The following is a 25,773-nucleotide window of genomic DNA, read 5'->3' on the forward strand; positions in this document are numbered from 1 at the left end:
GGGCATGCAAAATTTTAGGCGATTCAGAGCCAGTCGTCCGGATGCATTCCGATGGCATAGACTATAGGACACGAATATCTGGGAATCGTCTCGAATTCTAATTTTTAGACATAAATCACCAAAAACTGAGGAACGATTCTGCAAGAGCGATGACTATTATTTGTTAGGTTATTTTTTATGGGCCCGCAAAATTTTAGGAGTTTCGGGGTCGGTCTCCTAGATGCATGTCGACGATGTGGACTATTGTTATACCCTGTGCGTTCCAAGGTAACGTAATAAATATGAGACTTATTAACCATGATTTAAATGAGTTTAAAGTCATAATATGGCCATATACAATGTTTGGATAGAAAATATAAAGTTTGGAAAAAATCTAATTAAAGTTGCGGAAAAACCGACTAAGGATTTGCCTTGTAACAGAGCTTTTTGAGCAATAAATTTTTTGTGTTATATGAGGTATTTTTATGACATATTATATACCAAATTGAATATATACGAGTCTAGTTTCCAACTCATTAAACCGTTCATCGATATGACATCGGAGTAGAGAGATATCCGTATTTTTGCGAGACTGCGCAAGCAGCTTGGTTGGGACCCACTTGAGACGACTACCAACCTTACGTCTTTTAAAAGCTGTTTCACCCTCACTTAGGGTCATTTCTCACTTAAATTTCATCCAAAAGCTCTCCAAAACCCTCCCTAACATATCCTAAGAACCAAACTCAAGGGAAATCATCCCAAATCATCATTAAAGGTGTTAAAGACTACAAGAGAATGCTTCTATGATATTGTGGTGTGATTGAGGGCTATTGTGAGCTAAGTTGAGATAGGGTTTCGATTTGTAGCTGTTTTCCAAGGTATGTATAACATATTTTTGATTGTGCCTAAGGTTAATCTTGTGTTGGTTGTGTTGTTTGAGTGAAAAACCATAAGATAGCACTTGAAAGAACATGGGATATGGTTGTCTTTTTGGTTGGACTGTTTTGTGGCTAAATATATGGTTTGTGGTGGCTGGAAATTGTGAGAAATAATTTTATGATATTGTGGATGCTGTTGTTAAGCTTGTCTAGGTGTTAATTAAGTTGATTGAAGAAGAAAATATGAAAAACAAGTGATTGACGATAAAAATTAAGGTGCTAGACGTATGTGGCTGTTTTGGAAGGCATTTTATGGATGTTTTGAACAAGAAATAATATAGTACATATAAGTATGATGTTCTGAAGGTTGTAAACTAATTTATGGAATAAGAGTTAAATTCAATTTATATCTTGTTATGAGTAAAAACGAGCTTGCTGCTCAATATGATTGTTAAGATAATCGGAGAAACTCATATTGGATTATATTGTTGTTGTTGCTATTGTTGGTTATAATTGTTGTTGTTGGGCTATTGAAGACCCTTAGTGGTCTTTGGGATGTATTAAAAATAGGAGAGTTGCTGCCCGATTTTCCTTAAGCCATACGACTAGCCAGCTACGATGGTACGATATTATATGTTAACGGCAATATCATTTCACTTGTTGTAGATACAAGAAGTTGTGTTGAGCTTGGTTGAGTAATAAGGAAGAGATCATACAGATATGTTAAGGCTATCCCTTCTTTCCTTTTGGCATGATCCATATGATACAACGAAACGAGCAAGCACGCCACTTTCACGAATGATTATATTCCTAGAAGTACTAGGGTTACCTATGTTCTTGATTCCCCATATGTCCTACTATCATATCGTCTGCTCATGGGTCTCATGACATTCCGAGAGATCTTATTGACTTATTTCATTATGCACTGCATTCATTTATACATGTATATTGACCCATGACCAGATGGCGTTATATACGCATATAGTATATGTATATGGGATATGGGAAAAGATTACGGCGTTATATACGCACCACCACCTGATTAGCTGGTATACATTTATGATTTCGCCCACAGAGGCTGAGATGATATGATGGGATGCCCTCAGAGGCTTGATGATGTTATGTACGCATATACCTATGCATGATATGACATTTATACGCATACGCATGACATTATAAATATTTTCATGATTCACATAGCTATTCAGACTTACAGGTTGAGTTCTTTACTCCATGTTTCTTTCATGTATTTTATATATTGATTTTTATGCCTTACATACTCGGTACATTATTCGTACTGATGCCCCTATTGCCTATGGGCCTGCGTTTCATACCCGCAGGTGCATGTAGACAGGCTGACGGTCCCCCTCCTTAGGATCCTAGCTCAGCGAGAGTTGGTGTGCTCCATTTGATCCGAAGCTGCTATTGGGTTTTGGTACGATACTTTGTATACATATAAGGGTGTGATGGGGCCCAGTCCCGTCCTTTATACAGTTTTACACTCTATTAAAGGTCTGTAGACAGTCATCTATAGCTGGATAGTATGTGGCCGTGTCGATTCGCCCTACTGTATTCCGCATGTATATGTATATATGTCTTTTGAGTATGTCTCCTCACATATGTTATTCACATGATTTAGCAGTTTAGGGGAAGATGTTATGCATGACCTACACTTATTTCATGTTTATATCTTATACGTATGTTTAGGGGTGTTCGGTAGGTAGAACTCGGGCACTCGTCAAAGTCCATCGGTTTGGGTCGTGACAAAAGTGGTATCTGAGCAGACCGTGTCTACAGACAGTGTCTAGTAGATTCTTGTTTATGACTGTGTTATGCACCACACTTATAAATAGAAGGCCGCAGGAAATATAAGATGTTACCCTTTCTAGATCAGTTCGTCACTTGATGAAATACAGGAGGCCGCAAGGGTGCGATATAAGAATTCATTTTCCTAATGTTATGTTATGTTTTTAGCGATGCCCAAGAAGGCTACAGCCGCCCAGAAGGGCAGGTCCGTGGATGATGAGACTAAAAGTCGAGCACCACGAGTTACCAGGCCTCGGGGAGAGTCACATAGTAAGACTCCATCTCAGACTTCACATACCCTACCCTCTCCGGAGGAGATCCAAGGGCACCAGCTCCAGCCCCAGCCCTAGTACCCCCAGTTCCTCAGCCATATGCACAAGGTCTGGAGATGAGAGATGCTATTCAGCTATTGACTCAATTAGTGGCCGCACAGGCTCGACGCCAGGAGGTAGGTATCGGTCATGCAGATAGGGCCATCGGTGCGAGGGTTCACAATTTCATTAATTTGGACCCTCCTGTATTCACTGGAGCAGATCCAAATGAGGACCCTCAGATATTTATTGATATGATACAAAGAACTTTGAGGGTAATGAAGGCCACTGTGACTGAGTCAGTTGAGCTAGCTTCCTATAGACTTCGGGATGTTGCAGTTAATTGGTACGAGTCTTGGGAGTTGTCTAGAGGTGAGCATGCCCCTCCAGCAGTATGTCAAGAGTTTACAGAGGCTTTTCTTCATCATTATTTGCCACCAGAGCTTAGACGGGCCAGAGTTGATAGGTTATTGACCCTTCAGCAGGGTAATATGAGTGTTCGGGAGTACAACCTTCAGTTTGATTCTTTGGCTAGGTATGCTCCCACTATTGTAGCTAAGATGGAGGATCGAGTTCACCGGTTCATGATGGGGTTGGAGCCGCACCTGCTTAATGACTGTATGTCGATCTCACTTCAGCCAAGCATAGATATTTCTCGTATTCAGGAATACGCTCAGGGTGTAGAGGAGCGTAAGCAGAAGAAGAGGGCCGATCGTGAGCATGATAGAGGCCATAGAAAGAGAGCGAGATATTCATGTCCTTCTAGTGAGTTTCGAGGTGGTCAAGGACAGCAATACCCAAGGTATCCAGCCCAGCCATCGGCTAGTACACCCCCTCAGTTTACCGGTAGGAGATTTGATCATTCCACATATTCAGGGTCCAGTCAGAGTTCCAGGGCCTCTAGTTCTCAGTATAGGGGTAAGTCAAGTCAGATGAGGCCACCCTTGCCACAATGTGCTCAGTGTGGTAAGCAGCATATCAGGTAGTGCCTTGTAGGGTTGGGTGTTTGTTATACTTGTGGTTATCCAGGCCACGTTATGAGAGATTGTCCGGCGAGAGGTAGTGCATGTATAGTTCAGTCAGTGAGATCTGTAGCTAGTTCGTCATCATCAGTACGCCCCCTAGGCAAGGTTCACAGGCACCAGTTGGTCCGGTCCTCAGAACCGTATTTATGCATTAGCAGGTCGACAGGATCAAGAGTCATCACCTGATGTTAATATAGGTATATTATCAGTCTCCTCATATGATATATATGCATTGATTTATCCAGGTTCCACCTTATTGTACGTCACTCTGTTGGTTGCTAGTAAGTTTGGGATAAAACCTGAGTTGATTGAACCTTTTGAGGTGTCTACACCTGTTGGGGATCCAGTGATAGCTAGATAGGTATATAAAGACTGTATAGTAGTAGTTCATAGTCGTTCTACAGTAGTAGACCTTATTGAGTTAGATATGGTGGAATTTGATGTTATAATGGGTATGGATTGATAGGCTTCTTGTTATGCTAATGTTGATTGTTGATCAAAGATAGTTCGGTTCCAGTTTCCTGGGGAGCCAATTTTGGAGTGGAAAGGTAATACTGCATCGCCAAGAGGTAGGTTTATTTTCTATCTCAAGGCAAGGAAGATGATCAGAAAGGGCTATATTTATCACTTAGTTCGGGTACAAGATGTGAAAGCAAAGTCACCGACCCTTCAGTCTATCCCGGTGGTTAATGAGTTTCCCGATATTTTTCCTAATGAGCTTCTAGGCCTTCCACCAGAGCGGGAGATTGAATTTGCTATTGACATATTACTAGATACCCAGCCGATATCTATTTCTCCATATAGAATGGCACCTGCAGAGCTAAGAGAGTTGAAAGAACAACTGAGGGATTTGCTTGAAAAAGGCTTTATCAAACCCAGTACATCACCGTGGGGAGCACCTGTGTTATTTGTAAGAAATAAAGATGGTTCCTTATGGATATGTATTGATTACAGGCAGTTGAATAAGGCGACGATCAAGAATAAGTACCCACTCCTGAGAATTGATGATTTATTTGATCAGTTGCAAGGTGCCAGGTGTTTCTTGAAGATAGATTTGAGGTCTGGGTACCATCAGGTAAGGGTTAAAAAGGAAGATATTCCGAAGACAACATTCAAGACCAGATACGAGCACTTTGAGTTTCGAGTTATGTCGTTCGGGTTGACCAATGCCCCAACAATATTCATGGACTTTATGAACTGTGTGTTCAGACCCTTTCTATATCAGCTCGTGATTGTATTTATAGATGATATTTTGGTTTACTCCCATTCAGAGGCTGAGCATGCAGATCATTTACGTACTGTACTCAAAGTTCTACAAGAAAGGAAGTTGTATGCAAAATTCTCTAAATGTGAATTCTGGTTGAATTCTATAGCCTTCCTTGGTCATATTATTTCAGGTGAGGGTATCCGGGTTGATACAAAGAAGATTGAGGCAGTGAAGACTTAGCCTAGACTCACGACACCGACGAAGGTTCGTTTCTTCCTGGGTTTGGCAGGTTATTACAGGAGATTTGTAGAGGGTTTTTATTCTCTTTCAGCACCATTGACAAAGTTGACTCAGAAGGAAACTAAGTTTTAGTGGACTGATGCTTGTGAGCAGAGTTTCCAGGCATTGAAGGACAGATTGACTGCAGCACTGGTTCTGACACTTCCAGAAGGGACCGATGGTTATGCTATCTATTGTGATGCTTCGGGAATTAGATTGGGTTGCGTATTGATGCAACATGGTAAGGTTTTCACTTACGCTTCTAGACAACTAAGAAACCACGAGAAGAATTACCCGACCCACGATTTAGAGTTAGTCGTGATGATTCATGCACTGAAGATATGGAGGCACTATTTGTATGGCATTCATGTTGATATTTATACGGACCATAAGAGCCTTCAGTATATATTCAAGCAAAAGGAATTGAATTTACGTTAGAGGCGATGGTTGGAGCTATTGAAAGACTATGATGTTGATATTTTATACCATCCAGGGAAGACGAATGTAGTAGCCGACGCCCTCAGACGTAGATCTATGGGTAGCCTATCATATTTACAGCCAGAGAAGAGTGAGATAGCTCGTGAGAGTCATCAGCTAGATAATCTTGGAGTTCGATTACTAGATTCAAGTGGTACCGGAGTTACTATTCAGGACACAACAACATCCTTTCTAATAACTGAAGTGAAGGAACACCGGTATAAAGATCATGTGCTAGCTCACTATAGAGATACAACCCCTCAAAATGAGAAGACACTATTTGAGATTACATGAGATGGAGTCCTTAGATATCGAGGTCGATCATGTGTTCCTAATATGGCAGGGTTGTGCCAGTAGGTTATGGGAGAAGCTTACTATTCTCGTTATTCTATTCATCCAAGAGCGACAAAGATGTATCATGATATCAGGGGAATATACTGGTGGGACGGAATGAAGAAGGATATAGCAGAGTTTGTTGCTCAGTTCCTTAATTGTCAATAGGTTAAGATTGAGCATCAGAAACCCGGTGGATTATTGCAGGCTATAGAGATTTCGACTTGGAAATGGGAAGTGATTAATATGGATTTCATCATAGGCTTACCTCCTACCCAGCGTAAGTTCGATTCTATATGGGTTATTGTTGATAGACTTACAAAATCAGCCTATTTTCTACCTGTCAGGACTACGTATTCAGCAGAGGATTATGCAAGACTTTACGTTAAGCAGATAGTACGACTTCATGGTGTCCCTAAATCTATTATCTCAGATAGAGGTGCTCAGTTTATAGCTAATTTCTGGAGGTCCTTCCAAAAAGGATTGGGGACTCAAGTAAGTCTTAGTACAACATTTCATCCCCAGACAGATAGTCAGGTTGAGCGTACTATTCAGACACTAGATGATATGCTACGGGCTTGTGTGATGGACTTCAGGGGTAGCTGGGATGATCATCTTCCACTTATTGAGTTCGCATATAATAATAGTTATCATTCCAGTATTCAGATGGCTCCATATGAAGCTCTTTACGGACAGAAGTGTAGGACTCATATCGGATGGTTTGAGATTAAGGAAACTAAGTTAGTAGGACCAGAGTTGGTACAACAGTCAGTTGAGAAGATTAAGCTTATAAGGGAAAGGCTATTAGCAGCTCAGAGTCATCAGAAGTCCTATGGAGATAATCGACGACGAGACTTGGAGTTTCAGGTAGACGACTGGGTATTCCTAAAGGTATCACCGATGAAAGGCGTTATGAGATTCGGTAAGAAAGGAAAGCTTAGCCCTCTGTACATTGGACTTTATAAGATTATAAGCATAGTAGGCCAAGTAGCATATGAGTTAGACTTGCCTTCTAACTTGTAGTCTGTACATTCAGTCTTTCATGTGTCTATGCTCCGTAAGTGTATTGGAGATCCCTCTAAAGTCATTCCAGTTGATGATTTTCAGGTTACAGAGCAGCTATCATATGAGGAAGCTCCCATTGCTATACTATATAGACAAGTTCAGAGATTAAGAACTAAGGATGTAGCTTCAGTTAAAGTACTTTGGAGAAACAATAATGCGGAAGAGATGACTTGGGAAGTTGAAGAAGAAATGAAGACTAGGTATCATCTGCAAATAGCATGCATCACGACACCTCCCCTTGGATGTGGCGCGTCAGTACATCCATCACCAGAGCAAACAAAAAAGGGTCGAGTGCCGACCCCTGATGCAACCCCATCATAACCGAAAAATGGTCCAAGTCCCCACTCACCATCCTCACTCGGGTCTTTACTCCCTCATACATGTCCTTAATCAACCTAATGTAGGCAACATGTACACCTCTAGCCTCCAAACATCTCCACAAAACCTCCATCGAAACTTTATCGTACACCTTTTTTAAGTCGATGAATACCATATGCAAGTCCTTCTTTCTCTCCCTATACTGCTCCATCAATATCCTAACAAGGTGGATGGCTTCTGTAGTCGAACGCCCCGGCATAAACCCAAACTGGTTCTCGAAAATAGACACACTCCTCCTCGCCCTTAGATCTACCACTCTCTCCAAGACTTTCATAGTATGGCTAAGCAACTTGATACCGTGATAGGTATTGCAATTTTGGATATCACCCTTATTCTTGTATACAGGAACCATCGTGCTCCACCTCCACTCTTCGGGCATCTTCTTCATTCTAAAAATGACATTAAATAACCTAGTGAGCCACTCTAAACCTGCCTTGCCCGCACTCTTCTAAACCTCCACCGGATTTCATCCGTCCCGGTCGCTTTGCCCCTGCTCATCTTACGCATAGCCCCCTTAACTTCATCAACTCTAATCCACCTACAATACCCAAAGTCACAATGACTCTCGGAGAGTTCCAAATCACCCAGGACAATGCTCATGTCCCCCTCCTCGTTCAAGAGACTATGGAAGTAGGTCTGCCATCTCCGACGAATAAGCCCCTCATCGAACAAAACTCTACCTTCTTCGTCCTTGATGCACCTCACTTGGTCCAAGTCCCACGCCTTACTTTCTCGCGCCTTGGCTAAACTGAACAACCTCTTATCCCTACCTCGGCCCTCGAGTTCCTCATACAAACAACTAAAAGCTGCAGTTTTGGCCGATGTAACTGTTAACTTTGCCTCTTTCTTAGCCAGCTTATAATGCTCCCTATTCGCCCTCTTCTCCTCCTCGTCTACACTTTCCACTAGCTTCAGATACGCTACTTTCTTGATTTTCACTTTTTCTTGCACCTCTCCATTCCACCACCAGTCTCCCTTGTGACCACCAGAGAAACCCTTTGAGACCCCTAATACCTTTCTCGCGACTTCCCTAATGCACTGTGCAGTCGTGGTTCACATAGCGCTTGCGTCCCCACTACTCCTCCAAGCCCCCATAGTCACCAGTTTGGCCCCTAACTCTTGCGCTTTAGCTTCCGTCAAGGCTCCCCACTTGATCCTATGTTTGCTATACATCGCCTTCTTCCTCCTCTTCCTCCTCTTCCTCGTGATCTCAAGGTCCATGACCAGGAGCCTATGAAGGGTCGAGTGGTTCTCACTCGGGATGACCTTACAATCCGTGCAAAGACCTCTATCGAACTTCCTGCAGAGTAAATAATCAATCTGAGTCTCGACCATCGAACTCTGGAAGGTGACCAAGTGCTCCCTATTCTTCGAGAAACTCGAGTTTGCTATCACCAAATCAAATGCTCTAGCAAAGTCCAGCGAAGACATTCCTCCTCTGTTTCTATCTCCAAAACCAAAGCCACCATGCACATCATCATACCCCCCAGACGTCCCTCCAATGTGGTTGTTGAAATCTCCTCCTATGAAAAGCTTCTCGGTATGCAGGATACCACGCACCATCTCATCCAAATCCTCTCAGAAACACCTTTTGACTTCCTCATCCAAGCCTACTTGGAGTGCATACACACTGATTATGTTCTAATTAAAATCTCCGACAACTAGCTTAATAGTCATCAACCTGTCATTCACCCTCGTAACCTCCACCACTAGTTCACAGAGGTCCTTATCAACCAAGATACCTACCCCGTTCCTGCCCTCCACCCTCCAGAATACCAAAGTTTGAAACTGCCCACATCCCGCGCCTTATCTCCTACCCACCTAGTCTCCTGTATACAAGCTATATTAATCTTCCTTTTCTCGAGAATCTTCGCTAATTCTATAGATTTTTCAGTCAAAGTTCCTATGTTCCAAGACCCCACTCTTACCCTAGTAGCTCCCTTAGCCCTCTTACCCCCTTAACCCCCGTACCCTCTCCCCCGCGCTGACACTCCCGAGGACAAGACCTTACCCTACCAGCGTTCACCAAAGCCACTATAATCTACTAGTCACTACACAAGCACTATCCTGAAAACAAGCGACAAAAATAATATGAATTACCGAAAAATAATCCACCACTAAAGGTCGCAAAAAAGGTGAAGAAATAAAAATAAAAAAACTAACGAGAACTATAATCTACAACTGAAGGTCAGACAAACAGGTGAAAAAATAAAATAGGGGGACTAAAGGAATTATAATCTACAACTAAAGGATATAAAAATAGGTGGAGAAATACAATACAAGAGCTAAATGAGGCTATAATCTACAACTAAAGATCCCAAAGTATATATGAAATAAGGATTCAAAATACTGATCTAAACAGGTAGATAACAATATAAATAAATAGGCAAAGCTATCACTAATGCAATTAATTTGACAATGCTAGGGCAAATACTAACTAAAGATTCAAGAACAAAATAGGCAGGCAAGGGAATACAATTATGCTAAAATATCAAACTATTAAAATATCAAGACAAGAGAGGAATAATAGAACCTGGATTGCAGCAAGGAAAGGTGTAATTCAATCGCAGAGTGATTCTTGTCCTCTTCAAGATGCTGAAGAAAATGGCAGTCTTTTTTGATTCTCTGATGTAGAGCCAGAACCCAGAAATAATCTATGTTTCTTGATATTCTGTTTTATTAATGGTAAATCTGATCTGTTTATGGAAATCAAGAATCTTGATGAAAGTTGCAGAGAAGAAATAGATTGAAGATGATTATGAAGATGACGATTGGAGTTTCTCTTATTATCTCCTTGACCAAAATTGGAAACGCAGATAATCGACGTCGACAAACTTTTTCCTTTCATGAATTTTCAAAGCAACAAATCAGAGAGAACAACAAACTGGCAAATCACAGTGAATTTGGGAGAATTTAATTCTCACAGCTGAAAGGTGAAGATTGAAATGCACCAAGGTAAATGAAAATCACAAAATCTTCATACAGAATCTCCAAAATGATTCTGAGTTGAAAATGCGATCACCGATCTTGACGATGATCCAATTAAATGAATTGGCTGCCTAATCTCGGTCAATCGAACCAAAATCTTTTCATATTATGTTAGGTAAGAACCTAAAATGGAAATAATCTATTTAAAGGGCTTTTCCCCTCTTGTAAGAAGCAAGTGATATAGCAAGCTAAAATAAATCAAATTTATTTTGTTCTAAACTTGTTCTATAGGTTGACACAGGTTATTACCAAGCCATCTCAACTGACCTCTCATTATATTCTTAATACGTGTTACTTGCACCTCTAGCGAAGATGATAATTTTTTTTAATCTTATTTAATCTTCTATAACTGCACATCCATATTAGTATTTGTATATCTACAACACTCGTCTTGTGGATATGTTAAACGTTAGCGGTCCAATTGTTAAATAAAGAAGTTCTTTTATTATATGTCATAAATCTACTAATAATTGTAATAATTATATTTATATTATTTTCAATAAGAAATTAAATTGGATTCTTCTTCATGTTTGAATTAAATATGAAAGTTTAATTTTTATATTAAGATTACTATATAAGAAGTTAAATTATATCTTTGTCTATTTTATTTATTTCTTGAAATTATTGTTTATGTTTTTGTCTTTAGTTTTATCTTATCTATATAGCATATAACATGACCATATGAATTATTATTCAAAAAACTTTCTCATTTCCAAAAAATAAATTAGCCTTATCATTTAATATATCTCTACATTGACGTTATAGATTTATATAATTTTTTATTTTTTAATAGTTTTAAAAAATATATATAGATATTTATTTATTTTAAATTTAAATTCAAAAAGAGTAACTAATTGTTAACCAACTTAACTAATTTTATCCTAAAATTTGACAATTGCTAAATTTTTATTGTGACACTTGGCATCATCACACTGATTTGCTTCTCATATTCTATATAGATAGATTTTTTCAAAGTTCAGATTTTTGATTGACACCTTAAATTGTGGAGGTTATAACTGCCACAAATTGTATTAAATTACAGTATTTACGAACCTTCACAATATGCTGCAATTTGTGAAGGTTATAAAAAATATCTACAATAAGACCGCCACAAAAAGAATTATACAACGGCAATTAAAAGAAATGCCATAGAATGATCTTACAGTGGGGGTTCTTATGATCCCCACAAATAAACCTCCACAATTAGACTTATTTCTTGTAGTGAAAATTTTAGTTTTAGAAGGTGTTTGTCTGCGGTCCTAGCAATATTATGCTTGCATTGTTAAATCTGTAGCTACTTTTAATTAAAGACTACATTATTTTACAGTTCTCAACGAAGAAAATATTCCTCATTTTGACATGGGCAACTTAGAAATCTTTCTAATTTCTCCATATTTGTGAAGAAAGCCTGTAAATACATAGCTCCAATCCATATAAAAAAACAGATCTGAAAAATAGACCAAACTAACAAGAATAAACCAGCTCAATATTATCTTTTAACAAATTCATTGTTTTTAAGACGAAACATATAAGAACTTAGGTTTTATTAGACTATACATGCACAAGAGAACAATAATAATTTTTTCAAGCCTAGGGTTTGAAATAGCAGAAAATTCCTAAGTTTCGAAAAATCAAAATTGAAAAAGGAGTGGGTGAGAGAGAGAGACTTACTTGAAAATTGAGTGAGGTGAAGAATTCGTCGTTGGAGTGGAGAAATAGAGGGAGAAAACACGAAATAGACTAAGAGAAAACTAAAAGGTTATGTGAATAATAATAAACTTTCCCATTACTTCCATGAGAATTTTTTTTTCATAAAGCACAAAAATTCAAAAATCAAATTTTTTCGTTTACACAGAATCTGTGGGAATATTTGAAAACGTTTTTCTTTTCCCCACTGTTTTCCCTGGGAAATATTTTTAGTTTTATATAATTATTTTTAATGACTTTTCCCACCGAATTAGAGGGAACTAAATTATGCGCATTTTTGCGCAAAAACGCTCCCACAAATAGTCAATGGGAAACGTTATTGTTTATTCGTGGAAAAGAAATTTCACTTTTTCCCTTGAATTTCGGTGGGAATTACCACTAACAATTTTTCCGTGGAAAAATACCATGATTCTAATAGTGAGTGATAATTGAAGAATAAGGTGCTCTAAACTAAAAGAATGATCTCCCACATAAAAGAGAAAAATTGTTCGACTACGTATTAATTTTCTATCCTAATCCTCGACATCCATATTCTCCTATCTATGATTATGTCATTGATAAGCTAAAAATATATCATGTCGTATCTAATAACTCTCTCAAATTCTTCATCCATCTAACTCTATCTTTCCTTAGACTTATCACTACTAATTTCTCGTACCTCATCACTTAGTGCATCCGTGCTCCTTTTCTTTTCCCAGTTTCTCAAGAGGAATAAGAGTGCTGAATTGATCGGTTGCAATAAACCACGTGTCAGCTATGCGGTCAGCAATACGTCACTTTAGCTCCAGAGAAAATCCAATCACTTTCTGCAATTTTCCTTTTTCTTTTCCTTTCATTGGGTGAAAATTCAGTGCGCACCAGCTTTTTTCGATGCTACCACTAATTACTTTTAAAAAAAAAACAAATAGGAAACTAAACTGCCCGCCCGCGAATAAATAAAATCCCCTCCAATGTGGGCAGCTTTCTTCTCCGCTGCCCGATCTTTCTCCAAGTCTCTCCTTGCCACCCTTTCTCCTTCTCTTCGCGTAAAAAGCTATCAAAGAATCGTTTTTTCTTTAAAATTTTCCATATATCTAAAAGACCATGAGTCTTTTTGGCCTTGGAAGGTAAAATTAATCATCTCTTTTGATTTGATTGTGAATTGCTTCTTCTTCTTTTTTGTGAATTGATGCTGAATTATATGTTTTCATGATCTCTGATCACCTTTCAACGAATTTCTTGATCTGGACTTTTTTTTTTCCCAAGCATGGTTATTGTTGATATTTGCCGAATGATGATTTATTGGTTTTAGACTTTTAGCCTTTTAGGCTGTTTTTTCTGTTTGTTTATTCTTTGAATGCTGAGGATTAGCGGTTTCAAATTTTATTTGGCTATTTTGGTGTAAACTGTTTGTACTTTTCAGAAGATTGTAATTTGGTAGGAGCTAAAGTTCTTCGCATTCCTCCTTTCTGTGTGGCTAATTGATAATACTTCACATGTATTATTAACTTCACTTGCTTCAGAGGCGGATCCAGAATTTGTTATTTATGAGTTCCTAGTTCCTACAGAAATATCATGATATTTATAGATATTTAGTGGGTTTTTAATACATATACAGAGTTTGAGCAAAAGCTACTGGTTTCATGTGAAGAATAGCTTACAAACTAGGTCCATCACTGACTTGCTTTGGTTAGAAATCCAGGGTGTTAAGTTATTAGTATTTCAAGATCAAATGTTATTGGTGCTATATTCAGTGAATAGTCGCTAGTCACGTACCCTTTTTAATTGCAGATGAACTTGCTTATTATAAAGGTTGTTTACTGAAAGTGGCTGACCAGAAATTTCAGTAAGGGGATTCAAAAAAATTGAACCTGTGACATAAAGCAAATTTACACTGTATGATTTTCCAACAAAGGGGATTCAGTTGAACCCCCTTCATTGGTTGTGGCTCCACCAATGTTTATAGATGGATAAGTCCACAAATTTTATTTAAAGAGATGATTCAGGAGGTTGGACGTTCTGCTGTGTATAAGAAGAAGGAAATCTTCTTTTACTTTTAGAAATTATCTCCCTTTTTGAACCATAGAGAATTTCACAAGCCGTGGAAAATTGGAGAAAGTCCTCTCTCTCTCTCTGCGCTCCTCCTGGTTTTATGTTTAATAGACAACTAGTCAATAGTTGTAGTGACTGGGTAAATAAAAAAGGATAACACGTTACTTAGCAAGTTTTTGTATCTTAAGGCTTCAGCTCGATGAAGATAATGCTAGTTCTGCTATTCATGTTTATAAATTATGTCTTTTAATGGGTGAGTATCACGCTATTTCTCAAATTTACTAGTTCCATTTGACCTTGTAGGTTATTGCTTATTTTGCCTTGTGTTTCTTGTCATTCAATTAGCTTTATTTTAAAAGTGTCCTTTGCTATCCTTTTCGGCGGCATGGGTACATATCCTTATTCATCTAACACCTTGTTTGGTATTGGTTTATAGGAACCAGAGAACATTCCGGCCCAAAAAGAGTGCACCCTCAGGGAGTAAGGTTATGCTCGTTCCTAGTTTAAAGAAGATATTCTGTTGCTTTCTTCTTGTTTTTTTGGTAGTTAATTCCTGTATGTTAAGTGTTTAGCTGCTACCATGCTGATGTTGATACCACCAATTCCCAGAACTTATGAAACAAAAGACATCTTCAAGTTTAAAGGGATCCTACATTTTTATAATCCGAACATGCTTAGATTTCTATTTTTCTCGTGCTAATTACAAGCTCGTCATTAGTTGAATTTTGAATGAAAAAGCCTATGTATTTAGTTGCATATTGTAGGCTTGTTATTATGATCTTATTGGACTTGGTAAACCCCATCCCTAAACCCCCAGGGTCATTGGAGACTTTTCACGTCCGCACCTTTGGTGACTGATCCCCAAACTCATTGTCGGAGATGGAGAGTCTTTTTCACTATACTATCCTTCCCTTGTCATGCATACTATAATGTGTTAAGCAAGATTATACTTAAGTTCACTTCTTTCCACTTTCAAGTACTATCACGCAAAACAATATCAAGATGAGAACGAATTAATGAATTCAAATGATTTGACATAAAACTTGTTTGGCACTCTTGGAGGCTCTTTCAACCTCAAATTTTGGCTTGTTAAAGTTTATATAGTAGGCTAGTTCTACGATCTAAAGTATCTCATACTTAGCTTAGATCCTTGGCGCGATATTATTCCTTTTTCTTTTAGTTGTCTTGCTAGTTTATCATTCTTCTAATGTATCTTTATTTTGATTTGAAATTGATCTGTATTTTTTACCCTTGAATGGCTCATCACCCTTTTTTTTGGTTACAGGGGGCTCAGTTAAGAAAGCACATTGATGCCACATTAGGCAGCGGAAACTTAAGAGAAGCTGTAAGGCTTCCTCCAGGGGAAGATATTAATGAATGGCTAGCTGTCAACAGTATGTTCTCTCTCTCTTTCCTCCTGTCTTCTCATACATAATGACAGACGTCCACTGGAACATTAGTATTACCTATACTTCTGCTGTTTGAGATAACTGGAACATGTCATTGCTGGACTTACTATGTTAATTGAACTGCAGAGTAAGAGTCTCGCCACTTTTAATCTCCAAAATCTTGACTTCTGGAACCAGACTTCAGTCTATCCTCCCTTCCTCTTTTGGCTATTGGAAAGGAAAAGAACAGGCACTTCAATCTCCCCAAATTGACTGATGTTCTTTAATTCTTTGGTTTGTCCTATAAATATGTCCATTTTTTGGAAATTATATCCTTTTAGTACATAAATCTGAAAGAGATGACATGCAACTTACTTTCATTCTGATAGAAGTTCATATTCACCAAAACATTAAATGTGAGGACATCAAATCAAGTCTAAGGGCTGGTGGAATGTACTATATTCTCACATTGCAGATAGAATCTGCACAGCAGCTATAATGCTGCTTTACATGTGACTCTCTGTTTGAAGACAATGCTGAGAATGGAATGCTGCATATATTACATCCTGTTTGCTTACTTGTTGCTGTAAGCTGATCATATTTAATTAAATGGTGGTTGTTTGTTTTTCAATATCCAGCTGTTGATTTCTTCAACCAGGTGAATCTTCTTTACGGCACCCTCACTGAGTTCTGTACGCCAGAAAACTGCCCTACAATGACTGCAGGCCCCAAGTATGTTTCATAAATAAGCTGCTTCCGGCTTATTTACATTATCTACATTATTTGAGATGCAATTTTGTCTTTCCTTGGGGATAAAAGAGTCGCTGCAATTATCTCTGGTTAAGGGGAGTTGATTCTTTCAAACTGTTTTGACGATGGGAAAAATATAATCAAGAAAAGACTCCCCTAAAGCAGAATATTAAGAGTTCATGATATCAATTCATTAATTGCCATTTATTGAGTTTCTTCTTTATTTTCCCTGAGCTTATCTCAAAGGATTAGAATTATATCGGTCTTTGTCTGCTTGGTATTTGTAGTTCCAGGAAATGGCTTGAATGTTACAATGGAGAAAGTTTACCATGGAACTAATACCAGGAATAACTAAGTGATTGTTTAATGTGTTTCAGGTATGAGTATAGGTGGGCTGATGGTGTACAGATTAAGAAGCCTATTGAAGTTTCAGCCCCAAAATATGTTGAATATTTGATGGATTGGATTGAAACTCAATTGGATGACGAATCTATATTTCCTCAAAGGCTTGGTAAGTGCTTATTCCAGCTTCCTGACTAACATTTCCTGTCATTTTGGAGATGTAAACAATTCTCCTCTATCCCAACTTATATGATCGACTTTTTATTTTGGAACGTCTAAATTGCTTCACACTCTTTCACTGTTCTAAGAATTCTGCTTATGATCTCAAGCTTGAAATTTCCTATTTCTTTTTAAGATTTTGTTTGACATTGTATTATGTTCCCTAGAACTATTCTACAACTACTGCTAATATGCAAGTCATGTTAGCTTCTATCTCCATAAAATGGATGGAGGGAGCAATCTTGAGCGAACTGAAAATTTTCCAGATCATATGAAAAACGTAACCGATTCTTCGTTTCTTTGGGCCACTGACCATCTGCCGGGAGTTTCGGGTTTAATACCGATATTTTAGCAACAAATCCAATAAATCTAAGTGTAGTACTTGGTGTATTGATGTTTTTTTGGAAAGGGAGTGTGTGCGAGTTTATTTCAAGAATAGGCTCACAAGAGGGGGAAGGGCGAATGTGCAAGAGTAGGTGGCTTGGCATGGGATGGGGATTCCTAGCTAACTGATATCAATTGCTTTCTTAATTCAGACAATACTATGTTACCTTTCTCATTGTTGACTGGGCTATGTTTTTGTAGGTGCACCTTTTCCTCCGAACTTCAAGGATGTTGTCAAGACAATATTCAAACGCCTCTTTCGTGTATATGCACATATTTATCACTCTCATTTTCAGAAGATCGTGAGCCTTAAGGAGGAAGCCCATTTGAATACGTGCTTCAAGCATTTCATACTCTTCACCCATGTGAGTTATTAAATTGTAGAACTTGAATACATTTTCTTTCTTGTTTGTGCATGTTACTAGTTTTCTTTCTTCCGAAGTTTTAGACATGGTCATTGCATAGGTCTACCTAATTTACATCATATTACCTTTTTTCCTCCAGTAGTTTCAGTTTCTCAAATATTCAATTTCCAGAGTCTTAGCTCTCTTTTTCCCCCCTCTATATTTTGGTCTTCTTTGAATGACACACACAGGCACATTCTCTCTGTTTACCTTCTATTTGAAGTTTCTGTACACCGATGTCAACCTAATTTTGACTCAACTGAGATTTGAGATGTACTTCTTAGACATCTTATTTTATCGTCTCGTGGAATATCTGTTTTTTGTAAAAAGAATAAATATCTCAATCGGATAATGCATTTCTGAACTGAAGTTCCCATTCAGCAACTGAAAAGCAAAAGCCTCTCCTCCCTCTAAGCCTAAAGATGGATCATTTAGCAAATTATTTACTCGTTAAAAATCTGATATTGGATTTTGTCAATTGCTGCTCTATCTGGCTTTTATTCGTGTTAAATCAGTTTACCATATTTTCTTTGGTTGGAGGAGAATAATAACCATTTTACAGTATCAGGATTTGCATAATCGACTGTTGTTTTTTCTGAAGTTCCCTGCGTATTTCACTTCCTCTTTCCATCCTCCTTCACATCTTCCAACTTATGCTCACTCCCCTCTAATTAAATACCAATAACTCCCAAATTGCTAATTCCTCCAAACCTTTATCGAAATCTATCCGATGCAATAAAGAGAGGAGAGACTCCACAAATTCATGTCTGTTTCTTAATTTGCAATTATATGCTATTACTCGCATATCTGGACTCAGGAAGTAACATATAGGATATGCAAATAATTAAACCATACCACCAAAAAAGGAAAAAATAGAAGAGATAGTCTACGTGATTAATTTGAATGAACTACTACACAATGGAGAATAATGGAGTCTATTGGAAACAAAGATCACCAAGTTAGCCAAAATGGGGCAATGAAATTACTGCAGTTTCTTTTATTTGCTAAGGAAGTGATGAGAGTTGCTGTGAAAACATTGATTATGTCAAGAACTTCAGTATGCAGCAAAATTTGTTCTTTAGGTTTCTTATAATTCCTTATCTTAGAGATTGATTATGTTAATGCTTATATATAATTGATGTTTATTCTGCAGGAGTTCGGGCTGATTGACAAAAAGGAGCTGGCTCCACTCCAAGAGCTCATAGAATCTATTATTGTTCCTTACTGAGCACATCCTCTTTCACTTTGCTTTTTAACCTGTTTTAATAGGAATTACTAATTAGTATAATGTGATAAAAATGTATTTTAGTCTTCTAAGTATGTAGCCTAAGTTGACATTTTAGCATCATTAATATTGTGCCTGTCTTGTAGCATTTTAGTTTTTCTACTTGCTTTTATTTTATATACTATATGAATAAATAAAGAGCATCCGAGTGGCAGTCGAAAAACTAAAGTAAAAAACTTTATATATTTGTAATTCTGTAATGCTTCTTAGGTAAGTGTCTATTTCACAAAAGTCATTATTCTATTTTTTATCACTTAAAAGTAACTCAATTTCATCTTTCTCATTCTAGCTTAAAACTTATAAGATGTCTTATAATTTTTTTTGGCAGGCATTAAATTTAATGCCTTAAATAATTTAATAATAATGTCACATAAGCTTAAATGACCATACCATTTTAGTCCCATTTCCCCATCAGCTCGAGTTGAACCATAACCCAAATAGGTTGAGAAAAAAAAAACCACGTTTCTCCACCTAATAAAATACACTCTGTGGCCACTCTTTGAAATAGGTCTTTTAATTTAAGGTCCTGTTTGGCTATAAATTTTGTCAAAATAAACTTGGGTTTTATTTGGCAAACACATGTTTGACCATAGATATTATCTACATTTTGGCCAAATCCCAAGTCCCAAATCCCAAATCCCAAAACAAGCTCAATAGCTGGTTTTGGGCCAAAATATCACTATTATATTTTTAAAAAATTGCCCCAAACTTTTGTATTTTATAAAAAAGCTCACCATTTATTATTTTGTAAAGATGTTGCTTCGTTTTCTCGGTCATCTGATAGTGTATCATGTAATTTATTATAAAAATGATAATTTTGTATCAAATTTATTTATGTCCAGGACTATGGTTTGCGATAATATAATGAATGTTATTGATAATGGTATTGTTGGGTATTTCTGATAGTTTTTAGAACTTATGTGTATAAGTCATGTTTCATGTGTTTTCCAAACCAAACTTCACCCAAAATAGATGTCCAAACACATTTTCATCTTCAAACCAAACTTCACCCAAATCAGATTTTTCAAAATAAATTTGGATATCTATGGCCAAACGCTAGCTAATAATAATAATTACGGTTTTTAAATTTCTTTTTGGGTCTTGGTCGTACAGATACAGTCAATAAAATATTATGTTGTGTCTTTCTTTTGTCCAAACTATTAATGCTATAGGCTGTGTGTCTTGACAACTTCCATTATGCACTTAAGTTGTTGAGTAGTATATTTATTTATTGATATTGTTTAATAAGACAACTTCCATTATGCACTTTAGCTGTTGAGTAGTATTTTTATTTATTGATATTGTTTAATAAGCAACATTTTGACATTATAAAGTGATCTGAAGGATGCAAAAGCTAGTTCTATGTATATTTTTATGGAATTTTGGGGAATTGGTGGCATTAGAGTTATTTTGTAACAAACATATGAAGAATTGTTTTTAGCATAAAATGATTGTTCTTGTCTTTTCATTTTGATGGTCTTATATTAATAACTTATTTGGGTATGGGTCAAATCGGATTGACGGAAAATGAGCCAAACAGGGTAAGGTCATTTAAGCAGATATGTCATTATTATTAGATTTTTGTAATAAGTTTACAGATTTTTTGTAGAATATTTTATATGATTTGAGTTAGAATGACTTTTAAGTGAGAAAGAAAAAGTTGAAAAAGTTGAGTCACTTTTAAGTGATAAAAAATAGAATAATGACTTTTGTAAAATATACGCTAGTTGGATGACGACCCCTAAAATTAACCGGAAGCTGATTGATTGTTTCGCTAACTTGAAACAACTTTGTTCGTTGATTCAGTGCACTGCGCACTAAGCTGTTGTTGGTCCTAATTATCTCCGACACTTGACTATTTGAACTAGCGATAATTTAGGTATGCACAGAGTAACTGGAGTGGAGTATTGACATATTATGCCAAATTATTATTTAATCTATAAACAAAATAAAGAACCTTTTATTGAAATATACCAACTCCAGATCCTACCTTTAGGAAGTTCATTTAACCCACATGAATGGTGGTAGGCACAACCTGATTTCGAACTCCTTGTAAAACATGGTTAGTTGTGTAATCTAAATTAAATTTTCAAGTACTCCTTAGAAAGAAAATCTTTTGAAATTTATGGTGTAAAACAATCTATAGACATTTGCGTAGCTATGAATTATTTCATTAACTGCTTGTTTGGATGATTGTTACTTATTGTATCGTATCATATTGTTACTTTAAATACAATATGTAACAATTCGGCCGATCATTTTACTTTCTAGATCTCCGTTCCCCTAATTAAGACCTCATGTATGTGCTTTTACTGTTTTATGACCTGCAGGGGTAATTGGTTTAGGTTTGGAAAGGTTCGGGTTGAAATCGAAACACATAGTTCCTTAATAGTAGCCAATAATGGTTAAGTTTGACTTGAGTCAACGTTTTGAGTAAACGATCTCGGAACTGGGATTTGATAGTCCCAATAGGTTCGTATGATGATTTTGGACTTGAGCGTGTGTTCGGATCGGGTTTCGAATGACTCGGGAGCGTTTCATCGCTTAATATTGAAAGTTGGCGCATTGAAGGTTTTTCAAGTTCTTTAAGTTTGGTTTGGAGTAGACTTTTGTGTTATCGAGGTCCTTTGGGATTTCGAGCCTGGGAATAGTTCCATATGAAGATTTATGACTTGTACGCAAAATTTGGCATCATTCTGAGTTGATTTGATAGGAATCGGACGCGCGAAAGTGTTTTTAGAAGTTTTTGAGTTTCATGTCGAATTCATGCGTTTTGGCGTCCGATTCGTAATTCTAGATGTTATTTTGGTGTTTCGATCGCGCGATCGGGTCTGTATTATGTTGTTGGATGTGTGAGTGTAATTGGATGGGGTCCCCGGGGGGCCTGGATGCAAACGGATTGGAATCAGACTTGGATTTGGACATAGGGGAACTGCTGGTGCTTCAGGTCTGGTGCGTTCGCACCTGCGTGGAATTGGCTGCAAGTGCAAGCTCGCAGAAGCGGCCCATCGATCGTAGAAGCGGCCCGGAGTGGGCTGGCCAATGGTCACAGAAGCAGAGGGTTTACCGCACCTGTAAGCTCGCAGGTGCGAGGAAAGTGGTCGCAGGTGCGGGCTAGGCCAAGAAGGCTTGGGGTCGCAAGCGCGGGCGTTTCTCCGCATGCACGAGTGCGCAGACGCATCTCCAAAGAAGCGGATACGCAGGTGCGTATGCTTCTCCGCAGAAGCGGACTTGGCCAAGCTTGGTGAGGACCGCACCTGCGATGGATTTTCCACAGGTGCGACCCAAGGTCCGTAGAAGCAGAAATCGTTGGGCAGTGAGGCCTTTTAATCTGAGACTTAGGCCATTTTTTCTCACATTTCATTTGGTCTTGGGCGGTTTTGAGAGCACATTTGAGGGGGATTCTCATCAATATCCTATGGTAAGTGACTCCCACCAATTTTTAAGTTAATTATGCGGATTTTAGGTAGATTAAACATGAAAAAATTGTGGGATTTGTGAAGAACCTAGGTTTTGGTAAATTTGGGATTTGACCACGAATTTGGTGATGGAAATGGGAACAAATTAGATATTTGAGTTCGGCAGATCATGGGTAACAATTATATTCAAAAATTTCCGGAATCCGGGCACGTGGGCCCGGGAGTGAATTTCATTAATCTTCCAAATTGAGTTGGGTAACTACTATAAAGGCTAAAATATGGACCTTGAGCATATATTTACTAGTTTATATTACTTTTGATTAGTTTCAGAGTCTGGGACGTCGTTCGAAGGATTCTAGTGAGGTTGGAGTACCAGATTGAAAACTTGAGATCAAAGTAAGTCTCTTGCCTAACCTTGTAAGAGGGAACTCATCCCCTTAGGCGTATTATTGTTGTGTATTACTTGTGTGGGGAGCTACCTACGCACGAGGAGACGAGAGCCCGTGCGTAGCTATATTCTATGATATGTCCGAGTAGACTTAGATTCACATCATGCTTTTAATTGTACTGTTGTAATTATTATGCGTATTAATTGCCTTGATTAGGGAAGAGACTAGGGATTTAAATTTGCGAATATTGACTTAACCTTCTTATTTCGGAAAATTGGGGAATACTTAATAAATTGTGAAAATCCATGTCTTTTCGCCTCACAAGTACTTCCGCGGGCGAGGTAAATTTCTCTACTCTATTAGGATCGGGCAGTTCGCCTCGGCAGTATGATAACACCACTTTTATGGGATTGGGCCGTTCGCCTCAGCACTATGATAACACAATTCTTATGGGATCAGGATGTTCGCCTCAGCAGTACTGAGTACCACTATTCTTATGGGATCGGGTCGTTCGCCTCGGCAACTTCGTGCTTAATAATCGAAATGGGTTCCAGTTTGAGTAATTGAGTTAGTGCCTTCACAGCAAGTTATGAGATGTTGGTGATGTGATACGGGCCCCTATTGTATTTATTCTAGTTGCTTTTATTTGTTTCATTGATACCATTTGTATGCTCACCATGTCTACTTTATGCACTTATATTATTATTATTGACCTCTAGTAAGTGTCAAGTCGACCTCTCGTCACTACTTCTTCGAGGTTATACTAGATACTTACTGGGTACACGTTGTTTTTCCATACTCTCGCTACACTTCTGCACTGATGTGCATGTACTGAGATAGGTTCCACCAGTGGTCACGCGAGCGCGTATTCGATCATCTACGGAGACTTAGTGGTGAGCTTCTTGCCTTGCTACGATCCGTAGCACCGGAGTATCCTTTTATCTTATTTACTATTCCTGTCTATCACTTTCAGACAATAGTTTTAGTAGTTTTGTATATTATTTAGATTACTCATGTACTTGTGACGCCGAGTTTTGGGGATTTATAGCATTTATGTATTGTTGTACTCGTCATTTCTACCATCGCAGAGTATGTACTTATTTTGTTGACATTTTGTTTAAAAAGACTTCTCACAGTTGCATGAAAACAAGTTTAAACTGTTCTCTAAAAAGAAGGAATTTATGTATTAAAATATGTTAAAAAGGGGTAAATAATTAGTAGTTTCACTTGTGGGCTTGCCTAACGGCGGCGTTAGGTGCAGTCTCGACCTCTTATGGATTTGGGTCGTGATATATTGGTATCAGAGCCAGGTTCACATAGGTCTCACGAGTCATGAGCAGGCCTAGTAGAGCCTTGCGGATCGGTGCAGAGACGTTCGTATTTATCTTCAAGAGGCTATAGGGTGTTAGTAAACTTCTCTTTCTTCATATCCTATTGTGCAGTTGATGTTTTGCTAAATATCGGTTTCTTATTCACTCACATATAGTAAAAATGCACGCGACGACTATACCTGACGGCATAGGGGTTTCTCCCCTGATTCTTAGAGGTAGAAGTAGAGGCCGAGGGAGGGCCACAACTCCTGCTAGAGGATCCGGTGGAGGAACCTGTTGTTGAGGAGCAGGATGAGGTGCATGCAGTTGTGCCAGCCCCAGCAGATTTCATGACTGCGCTGGGATTCCAGGAGGTCATGGGCCGTATGAGGCGAGATACACTGACTTATGAGGTCATGGGCTGTATGAGGTTGGTTTATTTCCAGCGGACCTTGCCACATCTCAGGCGAAAGGGGGAGCAAAGACCCCTACCATTCAGGATCCAGGGCATGCTGCTGCCATTTGTCAGACCCCAGGTGCATTACCTGCGGGCGGAGCCCAGCCTGTTGTAGTGGCTATGCGAGAGGTTGTACCAGTCGCGACCGATGATCAACAGAAGCGGCTGTATAGATGGACTAGGCTTCGCCCCCTACATTGGGGATGAGCGGTCAGAGGACCCCTAGGATTTCATTGACCGGTGCAAGGATAGGCTCTGGAGCATGGGGATATTGGAGTCCAACGGGGTGGACTTCACCAATTTTCAGTTTGAGGGAAAGGCCCGTAGATGGTGGCAGACTTATCTTCTTAGCAGGCCAACAGGTTTACCTCCCTTGATTTGGGATCGGTTTACACATCTGTTCTTGGAGAAGTACATACCACCTTCCGAGAGAGAGGAGCTTCGGGGTCAGTTTGATCGACTCCGCGAGGGTCACATGTCGGTCACCGACTATGAGGCGAGATACACTAACTTATCTCACCATGAAGCTATCGTACTCCCCACTGACATAGAAAGGGTGCAGAGGTTCATTGCAGGTCTACACCCTTGATTCAGGTACTTATGGCTCATGAGGCAGAGATGAGGACTTCTTTTCTTCAGGTCGTGGATATAGCTTAGAGGATCGAGCATATTCGCAATCACAACGGAGAGTTTGCGCCGAGGGACAAGTGGTCCCGGCAGTTTGGAGGATTTAGTGGCGCTCTACCTGGGGGTAGAGATCAGTTCATGAGGGGTCAGCCCAACTGGCCCATGCAGTCAGCACCACCGCATGCTCGGAGTGCTCCAGCACGACCCTATTTTAGTTCCATTCCAATGAGTACTTACCACCCGCCAGCTATTCAGGGTTCCTCCAGTGGGTATTCAGGCTATCAAGGTCAGACTTTAGGTCAACAGTCCACCGTTCCGAGGGGTTGTTTTGAGTG

At 38.6% G+C, this 25,773-nt stretch overlaps 1 protein-coding gene across 1 annotated transcript; it reads left to right on the plus strand.

The window, feature by feature from the left end:
- The first annotated feature begins 13,354 nt into the window (after positions 1–13,354).
- Positions 13,355–19,450, plus strand: LOC107787717 (MOB kinase activator-like 1A). The gene is made up of 7 exons (XM_016609326.2): positions 13,355–13,539; positions 14,901–14,949; positions 15,750–15,858; positions 16,491–16,584; positions 16,980–17,113; positions 17,749–17,912; positions 19,105–19,450. Exons 1-7 carry the CDS (start codon positions 13,517–13,519, stop codon positions 19,177–19,179), a joined length of 648 nt encoding a protein of 215 aa, XP_016464812.1. The 5' UTR covers positions 13,355–13,516; the 3' UTR covers positions 19,180–19,450.
- Positions 19,451–25,773: the final 6,323 nt, after the last annotated feature.

Source organism: Nicotiana tabacum, chromosome 15 (assembly GCF_000715075.1).
Source record: "Nicotiana tabacum cultivar K326 chromosome 15, ASM71507v2, whole genome shotgun sequence".
NCBI classification, from domain to species: domain Eukaryota; kingdom Viridiplantae; phylum Streptophyta; class Magnoliopsida; order Solanales; family Solanaceae; genus Nicotiana; species Nicotiana tabacum.

Bases quoted from the DNA above. Each gene is read 5' to 3' on its own strand.
- LOC107787717 (XM_016609326.2), top strand. From the start codon at position 13,517: ATGAGTCTTTTTGGCCTTGGAAG. The intron at 16,585-16,979 runs GTATGTTTCATA...AATGTGTTTCAG, and splicing joins ACAATGACTGCAGGCCCCAA to GTATGAGTATAGGTGGGCTG. The intron at 17,114-17,748 runs GTAAGTGCTTAT...ATGTTTTTGTAG, and splicing joins TATATTTCCTCAAAGGCTTG to GTGCACCTTTTCCTCCGAAC.